The sequence below is a fragment of the Chionomys nivalis genome, chromosome 8 (assembly GCF_950005125.1).
Source record: "Chionomys nivalis chromosome 8, mChiNiv1.1, whole genome shotgun sequence".
Classification (NCBI taxonomy): domain Eukaryota; kingdom Metazoa; phylum Chordata; class Mammalia; order Rodentia; family Cricetidae; genus Chionomys; species Chionomys nivalis.
Genome location: NC_080093.1, coordinates 26345842 through 26360229, shown reverse-complemented (window position 1 = coordinate 26360229; position 14388 = coordinate 26345842). Strand labels below are relative to the sequence as shown.

At 37.4% G+C, this 14388-nt stretch overlaps 1 protein-coding gene across 4 annotated transcripts in view; it reads right to left on the bottom strand.

The window, feature by feature from the left end:
* The window catches only part of Atad1 (ATPase family AAA domain containing 1), a 42837-nt gene that overhangs the window by 27592 nt on the left and 857 nt on the right, over nucleotides 1-14388 (bottom strand). For 3 of the 4 annotated variants that reach the window (XM_057779784.1, XM_057779783.1, XM_057779785.1), the window contains exons 2-5: nucleotides 12495-12586; nucleotides 9273-9447; nucleotides 4016-4114; nucleotides 1485-1605 (exon numbers count right to left, since the gene is read on the bottom strand). In XM_057779784.1, the coding sequence (XP_057635767.1) occupies nucleotides 1485-1605; nucleotides 4016-4114; nucleotides 9273-9434 (382 nt within the window). In that variant the 5' untranslated portion in view covers nucleotides 9435-9447; nucleotides 12495-12586. The remainder of the gene's footprint in view (nucleotides 1-1484; nucleotides 1606-4015; nucleotides 4115-9272; nucleotides 9448-12494; nucleotides 12587-14388) is intronic. The other variant, XM_057779786.1, reaches the window with a different exon arrangement.

The window sequence follows — 14388 nt, the reverse complement described above, 5'->3', positions numbered from 1 at the left end:
GGATGCTATTTCACAAAACTCAAATGGTCTCCTCACACTGGCAGTGAATCTCACAAGGCCATTCAAAGTAGTACTTCTCCACTCTTCGCTCAAGTAGTCCCCACGGTATTGACTATATAAGGGGTAATAGACAGTTCTGTACGCTAATGAGACATTGTGCAAACTTTTCAGATTTCCTGAACTAATATGATACCTCCAAAAAAGATGCAACAAATCAAAAGATGTTTTGTTTTATAAAAGCTTAAAAATTCATACCCCTTTCTGAAGATTAATCGCTGTGCCTTTCCCCCCTAAACAGCCTCTTCCTCTGATGCTGGGATTATAGGCATGTATTACCACATACAGCTAAACTTACATAGGATCAACTAAGATGACCTTCTTTTAATGAAGACTTTGCATGGTTAAATGTTTCAAGCAACTAAAGGATTTAGGTTAAGGAATAACATGTACAAACAAACAAATCCAAATTTGAGATATTCTTCAGTAGTGACAAATATATTACCTTATTAGTTGTTAACTTAAATTTCTGCTTTAGTTTTTCTGATTGTGTCTAGCTCTGTAGCCTAGTCTAGCCTTGACTTCAAAATTCTCCTGTCTCAACCTCCTAAGTGCTGTAAAAACAAGCATGAGTCACCACGTTCAACTCAACTTTTCTTTCTGAAAGTTATCTTGAATTATTTGAATTACCTTTAACAAAGCTTAATTATAATTAAAGTTACATGAATAAAAATAGAAGGATCTGAAGATGTAGTCAGATGCATTCCCAACTCCTTAAGTGATGCAGTCCCCAAAATGAAACCACAAATGAAGACACTGCCTCAGAGTATTTAATCTCAATATAAAGGTCAGTATTTCCAGCTCATCGTGCAAATGCTTATAAGAAGCACTATCATCTAAAAACAGATCACTAAAAGAAAAAAATAAAATCACTAGAATTGTGAACCAACAAGATGCTGGCTTTGCTTGAAACAAAACCAAAAGAAAATTTTGATTTTTGAAAATTTTTTTTAAAGATTTAATTTCTCAAATTTCAATTTACTTACATGTAGTAGACAAGCATTTCAAATAAAGGAATTATTATACACTTATATTATACAAAGTAGAATTCACCAAAATTCTAGAAGTGAAAGAATGAGTGAATATTTTAAAATTCTTTATAAAAGATCTCAGCATTCTATTAAGAATCTGATTTCGGGGGCTGGAGAGATGGCTCAGCGGTTAAGAGCATTGCCTGCTCTTCCAAAGGTACTGAGTTCAATTCCCAGCAACTACATGGTGGCTCACAACCATCTGTAATGAGGTCTGGTGCCCTCTTCTGGCCTTCAGGCATACACACAGAAAGAATATTGTATACATAATAAATAAACAAACATTTAAAAAAAAAAAAAAAGAATCTGATTTCATGGAAACCATTCCCTTAAGACAAAAATTCCCAATGATTTCTAGCCTCTTAATGCTTAGGCAAATACATATACTAACCATACCTTTTGGAGGCTGCAGAAGCCTGGAATTCTCAAACAAATGCTTCTTTTTGATAGGTAAGATGACTGTGTCTTTCAGATCTGTAATGACATCATCTAAACCTGCTATATCACTCCAAGTAACCTGGCAAAAGTTAAAGTCAACGTGAATTTCACAACTTATATACATGTGAGCACACACATGCCCCTCCACACACACACACACACCTCCCAATGGCAAAGTATTTTATAATTTAATAATACATGAGAATAAAAAGCTAAAGCTGTAGATAAAAATGAATAAAAACTTTTCACAGAAGCAAACTCTATGATGCTGAAAAAAAAAAGAATTTAGTAATTTCTTTAGTAATTACTGAAAAAAACACCAAGGTTGGGAGCATAACTGAAGAGTAGGAGACCTTGCCTAGGAAGACAAGGAACTATTCCAGCAATTCCAACAATTACGATTCCAGCAACAGGAAAACAAAAAGCACACACATGCAAAACCTGTAAGGATTGAATAAGGTAAACTCGTTCCACTCATGAGAAAGAAACACTCTGATATTAAAAAAAAAAACAAAAAACAAAAAACTGAGAACAGCCAGGCAATGGTGATCACACCTTTAATCTCAGAACTCAGGAGAGACAGGTCAGCCTGGTATACGTAAGTGAGCTCCAGGACAGCTGGGACCGTACATGTCTCAAAACACCCTCCACCCCAAAAGAAAGAGGCTGAAGAACAAACTTAAAATAATTTAGCACTGCCTACCAGGGAAGAATTCACTGTGAATGTAATTGTAATTACATTCATTGTGAAATAAGACAGGAATTAGTTTTAGAACTAAGATGTATACCCACCAAATTGAACTTGCAGTTTTTATTATGAAAAGTACAACGGTAGAGCTGGGGAAGATGACAAGAAAAAAAATACTTGCCCTACAAGCATGAGAACAGGAATTCAAGTCCCTAGAATCCACATAAAGGCAGGTGGCATAGCAGCCACCTGTAATCCTAGCAGTTAGGAGGCAGAGGCTTCTGGGGAAAAGCTGGCTAGACAGACGTAGTCAGACCCAAATGCATTGGATCTAGCAAAATACCTTTGTCTCAATAAGTAAAGCAGAAAGTGATTAAAGCCACCTGATGTCAAGCTGACCTCCACATCCATGTATACACACATACGTTTATATTCACGTTCGCATACACATGCAAAGGCACACGAACTCACACCATATACACACACATACAAAAAAATAAGTAAACAAAACTGCCAAAAATAGGAAGAGTCTTAGTAAGTCATAAGTAGGTGTATATGTATTTTTGAAATAGTATAGAAAAATCTCCTAAGTCATTAATCCCAGCACTTGGGAAGCAGAAGCAGGTAGATATCTGAGTCTGAAGCTAGTCTAGTCTACAGATTGAGTTCCATGTCAGTCAAGTTCTACACAAAAAAAGATACAATTGCTCCCTCTCCCCACAAAATATTGATACTATAAATTCCTCAGTAAAAATAATGTAGGGGCTTAATTCTAGGGTATGAATATATCTCTGCATATACACATATTAAAAGACAGATATTTTATTTTCTAGACTTAGAGATGCAGCTATCATATTTCATTCTATATCTATACCAACATAGCATTAATATGTTAGATAAGAATATTTTGTGTATCTGTTGCTATATTTATACAGTAACCTGGAATTTATAATTATAGTAATCTGATCCTCAAAAAATTTACCAAGTAGGTAAAGAAATACTATTATCTATTGTCTTTGAGGACAATACATGAGGGATCTGAAACAAGAAATCACCTGCAGAGGCCCTGAGCTCTTGGAACCTGGTGTTCAGGATCCTATGTTGTTTACCATTTAAAAAAAAAGGAAATCTAAACTAAACTACAATATATGACCACATGATTAAAGACATCTCATATACTATGCTCGTTTCATTAAACCTTGTGTGCAGAGTTAACACAGCAGGGTTGAGACAGTATCCTTAACAAGATGATCCTTGGCTACTACCGGGAAACTTATATTTGGGGAAATTTTTTTATCATTCCTTGATAAAAACAGCTCAGTGCTCCCAAACTGCATTAACAATATGGTTTATGGAGAATACCTCTTTTCCTTGTAGGAGTACAGAATTTTGATACACATATGGAAAAGAAAAAGGAATCTATTTGAACAGAACCCAATAAAAACACAGGGTTATGTCTCCAGTAACCTTTCTGGTGGTGACACAGCACATGTAGCCACAGCTTAATACAATAATGGACATGGTCTTGTGTTAGCACTAGAAAACACTCTTAGAAAAGTGGGCCTGGCTTTCTCCAGGCTCGGTTCCACTCTTTTTTGGCTACTGTTGCTCTGTCTTTGTCTATCTCATGCATGAACCACATCTGTGTGTGCAACATGCTCAGTTGTTCTTGACCCCTCTTAGGGACTCACTGAAATTAGTCATGTTCTTCCAGATCTTTGACATAGGCTGCCAAACCAAAAAAAAAAAAAAAAAAAAAAAAACAAAGTAAGAGTAAACAAGTAAGATTAAAGTTACATACATGCATATTAAGAGGGTCCACTAGATGAGCAGCAATACTCATTTCATATTCAGAAAGCTTCACATTTTTCACACCAATTTGCTTCATCAGTTTTTCTGCCTAGAAAAAAAAACAAGCAACCTTTGATTTGATATTTAGACACTGACACTTTAAAACAGGTAAGAATTATGAACAGCAATGAACAGAAAACATAATACTTTCCAGAGATACTCTAGACCCCTTGTGAATTTTGGGTTCAAAAAAACCAAAAACTAAAAACTGAGGGTCCGTCCAGTCTACTGAAATCAACAAAATTTAACCAGCTTTTGAGAAATAAAAGCTAGCCGGGCGATGGTGGCGCACGCCTTTAATCCCAGCACTCGGGAGGCAGAGGCAGGCGGATCTCTGTGAGTTCGAGACCAGCCTGGTCTACGGAGCTAGTTCCAGGACAGGCTCCAAAGCCACAGAGAAACCCTGTCTCAAAAAACCAAAAAAAAAAAAAGAGAGAGAGAAATAAAAGCTGGACAGGCATGGGTAAAAAGACTCTCAGAACTTGGAAGGTTGAGGATTGGGAGCTGGGTACAATAATGTCTGTAAACTCGTAGATCAGGCAGATGGGCCTAAGAGCAGGGGTGTGTGTGTGTGTGTGTGTGTGTGTGTGAGAGAGAGAGAGAGAGAGAGAGAGAGAGAGAGAGAGAGAGAGAGAGAATAGGACATATGATTGAGAGATCAGTTCAATCTCTCTTGGCTCCCAAAAGACCTCAGGGTAGTTGATTTTCTTTCCCAGTAGGAGTACGGTGGTTACAGGTAAGTTGTCAATATAAAAGTCCAATGAATTAATACCAAACAACAGACAACTGAACTTATTTCCTTAAGCTAATAAAGTACCTGAAATGGATATCCAACTTCCTTGAACTTATCAAGGTTCAAACACAAGTGTTTGAACATATGTACTTTAATTTTTTAAGATTTATTTTATGGATGAATGTTCTATCTGCATGTATGACTTTATGCTAGAAGAGAGCTTCAGATCCCACGTTAGACAGTTATGAGCCACTGTGTTGGTTGCTGAGATTTGAACTCAGGACCTCTAGAAGAACAGCATGATCTTAACCGCTGAGTCATCTCTCCAGCTCCATATTATGTACTTTTAAATTGATTTGAGATGCTGTCCTTTTAACAACAAAGATCCGAGCAACTAATGACAATAAAAATAACTTAAAATAACATACAAGTATAATCTTGAAGAAAGGTAAAATAGCTTAAAATAGTTCTAGCAATGCCAAATTTTCAGTTAAAATTAAAACAATGGTGAACATTTTCTGATTGTACTAAACATGCCAAAACACAGTAAATGGATGAACTCAGAATGATCTCAGAGGTATGATTTATCATGATAATAAACCAAGGCATGATGGCAACAACAACTGGGAGCTTACATATTAATACACAAAGCAGTGAAGCACCTCCTCCAACAAGGACACACTTCTTAATCCTCCCCTAACTGTCCCACCAATGGGGACCAGGTATTCAAACGTGAGTATATGGAGGCCATTCTCATTCAAATCACCACCTCAATGGTAGCTGAAAGGTAGAATATCTACATTCCCATTCAAATCACCACTCTTTTTGTTTTGCTTGTTTTCTTGAGACAGGGTTTCTCTGTGCAGCCCTGACTGTCCTGGAGCTCACTCTGTAGACCAGGCTGACCTCAAACTCAAGAGTCCACTTGCTTCCGCCTTCCAACTGCTGGGATTAAGGGCGTGCACCACTACCACCCAACTTTCTTATTCTAGCTCTTTGCCAGGACTTCTGTATAAAAGTTCTTGTTTCTAGCCTCTCCTACTTCCAATTCTTCTTACACACTACTCTAAGGTGAATCATCCTAAAAGAACTGCATTGCATATTATCCAGCAATTCGAACATATTTAATATAGTTAAAGGTTTACTATTGCCTATACACATGTCTTTAATTGGTCAATAGCGTTATTTGCAGAGTTAGCCAGGAATATATGGAGGAAAGTAGAGGGAATGAAGAAAAGCCATAGCCCTTAGTCAAGCAAATTCCATCATGTTTTTCACTGTGATACTGTTACTATGATAAACAGAATAATCCTAGAAGCAAAATGCATGGCTTCCTTTCAGTTGATGATGGACTTCTAAAATGCTCTGGGTTTTGCTTAAAGCTTTAATTCACTCACCAAAAAAGAAAGGGAATGAAGAAAAAAGATTACAGCTATGCTCCCTGATTGTATACAGTCCTTACCTTCCCCTGTAGGTCCCACTACAGTCAACTACATAAAGTCTCTCCTCCAACCTAACTAGACTCCTCGGTATTTCTTCTCTGGCCCTGTCAGTCCTATCTGCCTTAGGACTGGGTTCATGTTCTTTCTATTTAACCGTTTCCTTGCCTAGCCTTGTGACCAAACTCTCTATGAAGTCATACTCAATCGCCTAAATCACTGATGTCCCTTTCTCTAAAAACCAGTGTGTTTTCACTGATCACTACACAACTAACATGAACTGCTTACTATACTACAACTGATATTATCAGAGACAAGTATTTTTTGTTTTTCTTACACTTATTTACAATAACATAGCAGTTATTGTAAGATACTATATAAATATATATATATATATAAAATCTAACAGTAGTTCTGGGGAATCTGCCACACTCTTCTAACTACCATAGGAACCTATATTCATGTAATATCCACTTACACAAATAAAAATAAATCTTCAAAAAAATATAATGAAATGAAAACCCTGTTACCAAAAAATGCTAAAATGATAAAAATTTACCAAATCCTGACCTGAGAGTTACACTGATTTCCATGATTTGAGGGTGTGTGAGGGAGAGGAGGGATGGGGAAGAGTTACACTGTTACATTAAGGTACACAATCAAATTAATTTTTTTTTCAAATTAATTTGGCAACATAGCACCCAAGCATGTTGGCACATAGCTTTAGTATCAGCATTTGGGAGGAAGGAGGATCTCTATGAGTTCCAGGCCAGCATGGTTTACACAGTGAGTTCCAGATCAAACAGGCTACATGTCTTGAAAAAATTCAAACAACAAAACAACCCCTATATTGTACCCAAAAGAAGAGTCTCACAAGAGCTCAACTATACTGGCTCTTTAATTTCAAACTTTAAGTATTAAAAACAGGAAGGAAGGAATAAAGAAAGAAATCATGCAATTTTCTGGCAAATGAATATAGCTTTAAAAAAATCATCCTGAGATATCCAAGACCCAGAAAGACAAACATGATATAATATATTCACTTATATGTGGACATTAGCTATTAAGTCAATGATAAATAAGCTACAAACCATAGGACCACAGAGGTCAGGTAAAGAGTAAAGGACTGGTGGAACAGATGGATCTCCCTAAGATCAGGAAATAGACTAGATAGTGACGGATGGATTTGGAGGATAGGGGCCTGGGAGAATCAAATGGAGATGGAAAAGGGAGGAAATACAGGGAGTGACAGATAAAATTAAGGGTCATGTGAGGGACAGTATTAAAACCTAGTACAATAGAAACCTACTAAAATACATATATATGAAAGTGATCTAAATGAAATCACCAAATAATGGGAGGGGGAGCTCCAATTAAACATCTCTTGTTACAAATGAAGCTTCCAATATCAGGATTGAGTTACATCTAACAGAGTAGTTGGCCAAAGGGGTCCCATGGGAATCCCTAAACCCGTGCTGTTGCCAAGACTACAGGTTGTTCTCCACAAACTGACAGAAAGGCTCCATTGCTGAAGACAAAGCTTACACAACTCATTGTCCATGGAGAGGTCAGGCTGGTGACTACACAGAGCCTTCATCTCTACATTCTAGCATCTCTGGTACAGGAAGGTACTCAGCATCTACCAAATGTGGAACATAAACACCAACCCAGCTAAAGCCATGATCTACAATGATATCCTCTATGCAAGATATTCTGGGCCCTAAAGCTAGGGTAATAGTGGCAAAAATCTTGTGGGAGTAACTAACCAATATCTGATATGACTTAAGGCTCACTCCATAAGATGGAAGTCACACTGAACACTGCTGGGGGCTTGGGTGACCAAGAACTTGATACTAGGTAGCCCAGGGACTTAGACTAAAAATAAATACTACTGTTCTTCAAAAACAAAGACACCTTACAATAAAACGACTCCTAGCAACACACTGCTTTGTTCCTGCAGCAGATGGGAACAAATACAGAGACCCACAGACAGATTTTATGCAGAGACTTGAACGCTCAGCCCTAAATGGGTGTCTCCAACAAATCCCTCCCTTCAGGGATCAGAAAACCTCACGGAAGAGAGGACACTAAGAAAACTAAATCAGCCGGGCGGTGGTGGCACACACCTTTAATCCCAGCACTCGGGAGGCAGAGACAGGCGTATCTCTGTGAGTTCGAGGCCAGCCTGGTCTACAAAGCTAGTTCCAGGACAGGCTCCAAAGCCATAGAGAAACCCTGTCTCGAAAAAATCCAAAAAAAAAAAAAAAAAACTAAATCAGTTCTCAACCTTCCTAATGCTGAGTATTGTTATCAACTGTGATGTAAATATCTGATATGCAGGATTTCTGATAAGCGACCCCTGTAAGAGTCATGTGCACTTGGGTTGCAAACCATAGATTGAGAACTGCTGCTCTAAAGCCACAAGATAACAACTTGTATGAACTCAGAGACTGAGGCCTGCACAGGTCTGCACCAGGTCCTCTGCATATATATTATTATAGCTTCCAGTTTAACGTTTTTATGGGATTCCTGAGTATGTGAACAAGTTGGTCTCTAATTCTTGTGTCTTCTCTTGGACTCTTTTCCTTCTATTTGTTTTGTCCAATTTCAGTGTGTTAGTTTTTGTTTTATATCCTATTTTATTTTATTGTGATTCCTTGGAAGCCTGTTTGTTTTCTAATGAAAGAGAAAGGGAGAAGATCCAGATAGGAGAAAAGGTAGGGAGGAATTGGCAGTAGAGAGAGGGAAAACTGTAATCAGGACTTATTATATGAGGGAAAAACAAAAACTACTTTCAATAAAAGGAGAGAAGAAGAAAAAAGCAATGCAGACAAAAACAAAACAACAAACTCCTATATTTTCATTCATCATTTTTCTTTTTGATGTTTATTTACAGAGTAAAAAAGACTTTTAGGATTAATATTAAAAAGACATATTAATGAATTTTTAGGCAAGTTTTATATTTATAAACTTAGCTTGGGTAAAAATATTTGCTAACAGGAGACATGACCTTCATACCCTGCCATCAATTGTACCTGTTTCTGCGCTTCTACTTTCTGCTTTCTGGTTGGGTCGATTGCATCTACCATCCATTTGATAGTAAAGTATGTTACTGCACCAAATATTGTTAAACGGAAAATTAAACCAACAACTTCGTTCCGACTCAATGGACGAGAAAAGGCTTCAGCATGTACCATCTTGACTGTAAACCTTAAAAAGAGAAAGAGAGAGAAAAGTCACTAGGAAATAACAATATTTGTTAAAATTGGGAGAGAAAGTAGATTGAACTAAATAAAAAAAACTAACTTCTGGTCAAAATAAAACATTGCTTTTTGTTTAAGTGTCTTATTTGAAGGAGAATCATCTTTTTAAATGTTAAGTAAACAAACACATTAAAAGCTTCCCTTGGAAACTGTAGTAGATTAGATGCAGGTTTAGTTGGAGGACGAATACTTTTTTTACAAGTACAGTGGAACTCTGGCATGATAACACACACCTTTAAAGCCAGCACTCAGGAGGCAGAGGCAGAGCTCTGTGAGTTCAGTGCTAGCCTGGTCTACAAGAGTAAATTCCAGGACAGTCAGAACTACACAGAGAAACCGTCTCAAGAAAAAAAAAAGTATAGTGGAGATATTATATTATATTACTCTTAGCTATTAGATGTTTCAGAGAACCTGGAAAACAATGATTTTAATATTAATCCAACTGCAGAAAAGGAGGCTAACAAGAGTTTTACTAATACAAGACTATAAATTTATTCTATTATGTGCCGGGCGGTGGTGGTGCACGCCTTTAACCCCAGAGGCAGGCGGATCTCTGTGAGTTCGAGGCCAGCCTGGTCTACAAAGTTAGTTCCAGGACAGGCTCCAAAGCTACAGAGAAACCCTGTTTCGAAAACAAACAAACAAAAAATTCTATATTATGCATAACAAATACCAAGTCGTTTTTTTGAGAGTGAAATCTAACTACAAACTGACTCGTTTGTCTCACATACTTATGTTTAAGGATTTTAAAACGTGTTCAAATCTAAATATGCATTGTTTTTGTTTATTTTTGTTTCTTGAGACAGAGTTTGTCTGTGTAGCCCTGGCTGTCCTGGAACTAGCTCTGTAAACCAGGCTGGCCTCAAACTCACACAGCTAAATATGCAGTTTCTTAATTAATAAGTGGCATTAAATTCTTTGAGTAATTCTTTGCTTCCAACAACAAAGTAAATATGAAGCAAGAACTTTCAAAAATTTTAAACCAAGAAAATTAGAGTTTGGCTGTCTGGGGATTCAGCCTATCAAGTGAAAGATCCTGGGTTTGGTCTTCAGCTTAGGGTACAGGAGTTACAGTATTTGCTGGGGAAAAATGCAAACTGTTGTGGGATACTTATACACTGTGAAGATGTATTGCTGTTATTGGTGTAACAAAAAGTCAAACAGCCAATGGGTAGGCAGGACAGGCGGAACTTGCGGGAGAGGACTGGAAGAGGAAAACAGACTAAAACGGAATGGGACATACAGAATTAAGGAGAAGTAAAAGTCACATAACAGAATGCAGATGAATAGAAACGGGTTAATTTAAGTTGGGTCAAATCTAAGCTAAAGGGCAAGCTTTCATAATAAATAATAAGTCTCCATGTAGTTATTTGTGAGCTGGCGGGACAAGAAAGTCCAACTACAGCAAACTGTACCTTTGGCAAGTGATTAATACTTAGAATATATAAAGCATTAAAAAACTTAAAAACACAAATACCCAATCACTAAATGATAGCCTAACGAGTTGACTAGCCGGTTCTCAAAGGAGTAAATACAAATGAACAATAAATATTTTAAAGTGTTCAACATTTTTAGCCACCAAAGAAATGCAAATGAAAACCGCCTTGACATTCCATCACACCCCCATCAGAATGGCTAACGTCAAAAAAACAACAAATGTTAGTGAGTATATGTGGAAGCAGGCATCATATCTAGACAGTACTAGTGGGTATGAGAGTTGCTGCAATCCCTACAAAAATCGGTATGGAGATAACTACACCACTACACCACACATCCAAAGAATTATAAGTACACCAGCAGATACTTGCACACTCTTGCTTTTTGCTAAACCACTCACAATAGCCAAGATAAAAATTAGCCTAGATGTCCAACAACAGAAGAATAGATAGAAAGTATGGGGTTTTAGTGAGCTAGAAAGAAGAACCAATTACATTTTCATGAAAATTAATGGAAACTGGAGGTCATTATAATAAGTAAATAAGCAGGATCAGAAAGACCAATTTTGCATGTTCTCTCAGAAATCTATATTTAAATTATAGGCTGGTGTTGGTGGTGGTGCATACCTTTAATCGCAACATGCAGGAGGCAGAGAGAGGTGGATTTTTGTAAGTTCAAGGCTAGCCTGGTCTACAAAGTGTTTTAGGACAGCCAGAACTACAAGGAGAAACCCTGTCTAAATAAATAAATAATAAACAAATTTAAATTTAGAAATGCACACATGCATAAAAGTAGGGAATGTAAGCACAAAGGGACAATGAGACGAAAGGAAAAGGTCTAAAGTAGTGGTCTCGACCCTTTGGGGGCCACATACCAGACATCCTGCATATCAGGTGTTTACATTACGATTCATGACAATAGCAAAATTATTTTATGATTGGCAGTCACCACAACATGAGAAATTGTATTAAAGGGTCACATTAGGAAGGATGAGACTGCTGGTCTAAAGGGAAGGGTGAAGCAGGGAGCAAGAGAGGATAATGGACTGACTATATGTGACATGAAAACAAAAGGAAGATCTGGGTATGGCTCATGCATGTAATCCCTGTACTTGGAAGGCTGAGGCAGACGGCCATGAGTTAGAGGCCTGTCAGGAGGACAGACTGAGCTGTAGGACAGCTTGGACTACAGTGAGATCCTGTCTCCATAAACAATAGGTTACACAGAAGACCCTATCACAGCTGGGCAGCGGTAGTACATCCCTTTAATCCCAGCGTTTGGAAAGCAGAGACAGGTGAATCTTTGTGAGTTTGAGGCCAATCTGGTCTACAAAGTGAGTTCCAGGACAGCCAGAGCTGTTACACAAAAAACCCTGTCTCAAATAAAAAAAGAAAAAAAAAAAAGGAAAAAAAAAAAAGCCTTATCACAAACAAAAGAACACAGCCCACGAACAAGGGAAGGGAGGTGATGTGACTACTTTTAAATATGGCACAGCTCTGAGCAACTACAACAATCAAGGTTCACAGCAGGAATGCACTTCAGTGTCAAGGACAGTACCTTCACAAAATAAGTTTAGCAGGTAGGACGTGACTATCACATTAGAAGATAGGATATCGGGGTCCAATAATGTCATTAAGCCTTGACAAGTGCTGAAAGAGGGGAGAAGAAAAGAATACACATACATATTAACTCAGTAGAAATAAATGAACCAGAATCTAGACTGCTAATTGGGTATTGCAAAGACTATTCTTTATGTTCCTTCTAGCGCTAAAACACTTTTCTTACTATTGCTAAGTGAAAATGCTTCTCATCGGCTTCCTCTGGAGTAGCTCTAATATTTGTTTATAGCTGTGAAGTAAAGAAAATCCTCCTTATTCTTTCAATCATCCAACAGCACTTTTCTAAAGCATTCCAAGTCAGTGTTCACACTCTTGTTATTACATTAAAATCACAATAATTATTTAAACAAGTAACTGAAAGCCCTCATTTTGGATAAAGAAACTTTGGCCTAGAATGGTAAGTAGTTCATTCAATAAGAAAGTGCCCACTACATTTAATATATAATAATGGCCAATATAGAATTACTCAAAAATAACAGTCCAGCTATATTAATTACTAAAGAAAAAAATGGAACTTAGCCACCAAATTATAATTGCCTCATGTAACAAATCTCAGTACAGATTAATAACCACACATTAGTACGGCTTTCAAAAATACGACACACAACAACTTCTCAAAGGACTTGAAATTTGTACTTTCTTTGTCTTTATCCCAATAAAGCTGCAAACGCAATTGATAATAGTCCAATAGATGGATAAGAACTTTGTGAACTTAATCTGTGAAGTCATGATATTCCAAAAAAGTTTTGTTTTTTAGAAGCTTTGGTCAGAGCTGGGTACAGTGGCAAAAGCCTGGGAATCTCAGCATTCAGGCTATAAGAAGATTTAAGGTTCAAGGCTAACCTGGGCTGCATAGGGCTCAAGAATAACCTAAGCTACACAAAATACCCGTGCCTCCAAAATAAATAAATGGAAGTTTAAATTGGCATATTGAAATTGCCATCTACTGGGTAGTCGCTGAATTACAAAGGTAAATCAGGGATATGGGTTGTTTCCTAAGCACATTTTCTTAAAGTCATCAAGACAGTAACAATTTTTAATCCTACCAAAAAACAGCCAAGAGACAATTCTTCCTACTCCAATATTAACGATGAATCAAGGCAGATTAAAGACTACTGCAGGGGGCTGGAGAGATGGCTCAGAGGTTAAGAGCATTGCCTGCTCTTCCAAAGGTCCTGAGTTCAATTCCCAGCAACCACATGGTGGCTCATAACCATCTGTAATGATGCCTGGTGCCCTCTTCTGGCCTGCAATCATACACACAGACAGAATATTGTATACATAATAAATAAATAAATATTAAAAAAAAAGAGCAAGTGACTCAGCCCACTTGCTGTTAAAAAAAAAAAAAAGACTACTGCATGTCTACCTTCTTAAGTGACTTCAAAAATCTTGAAATGAAACTGAAACATCCCGGCAAAATAAGGTCATTACAGTTCCTTATCATTACAAAAGTGTGTACACTAAAACCTGCAAACGTAGAGAATGCATTTCAATTTTGCATAAGCACTAATTTTAGCAAAAAGATTCACATTGCTGTATACAACCAAGAAACACCACAAAACCGGTATGATTCATTATTATCTTTAGACAAATACAATTTTAAACCGTTTCATTTTAAACTCTCGTTTCAGCGTGGATGCCGTATCTCTGAGCAACTTACTAACGTTTATTATACTGCAATATTTTCTTCCTAAGTCACTGCAGTATTCTACGAATGATCTCAAAGTCCTAGTTCTGTCACTATCAAGGCCCTACGGATGCAGCCTGTGACAATGAATGCCTGCCAGGCTCCGCGTAGAGGACAGGTCATTGTGAACACAAGCATCTTC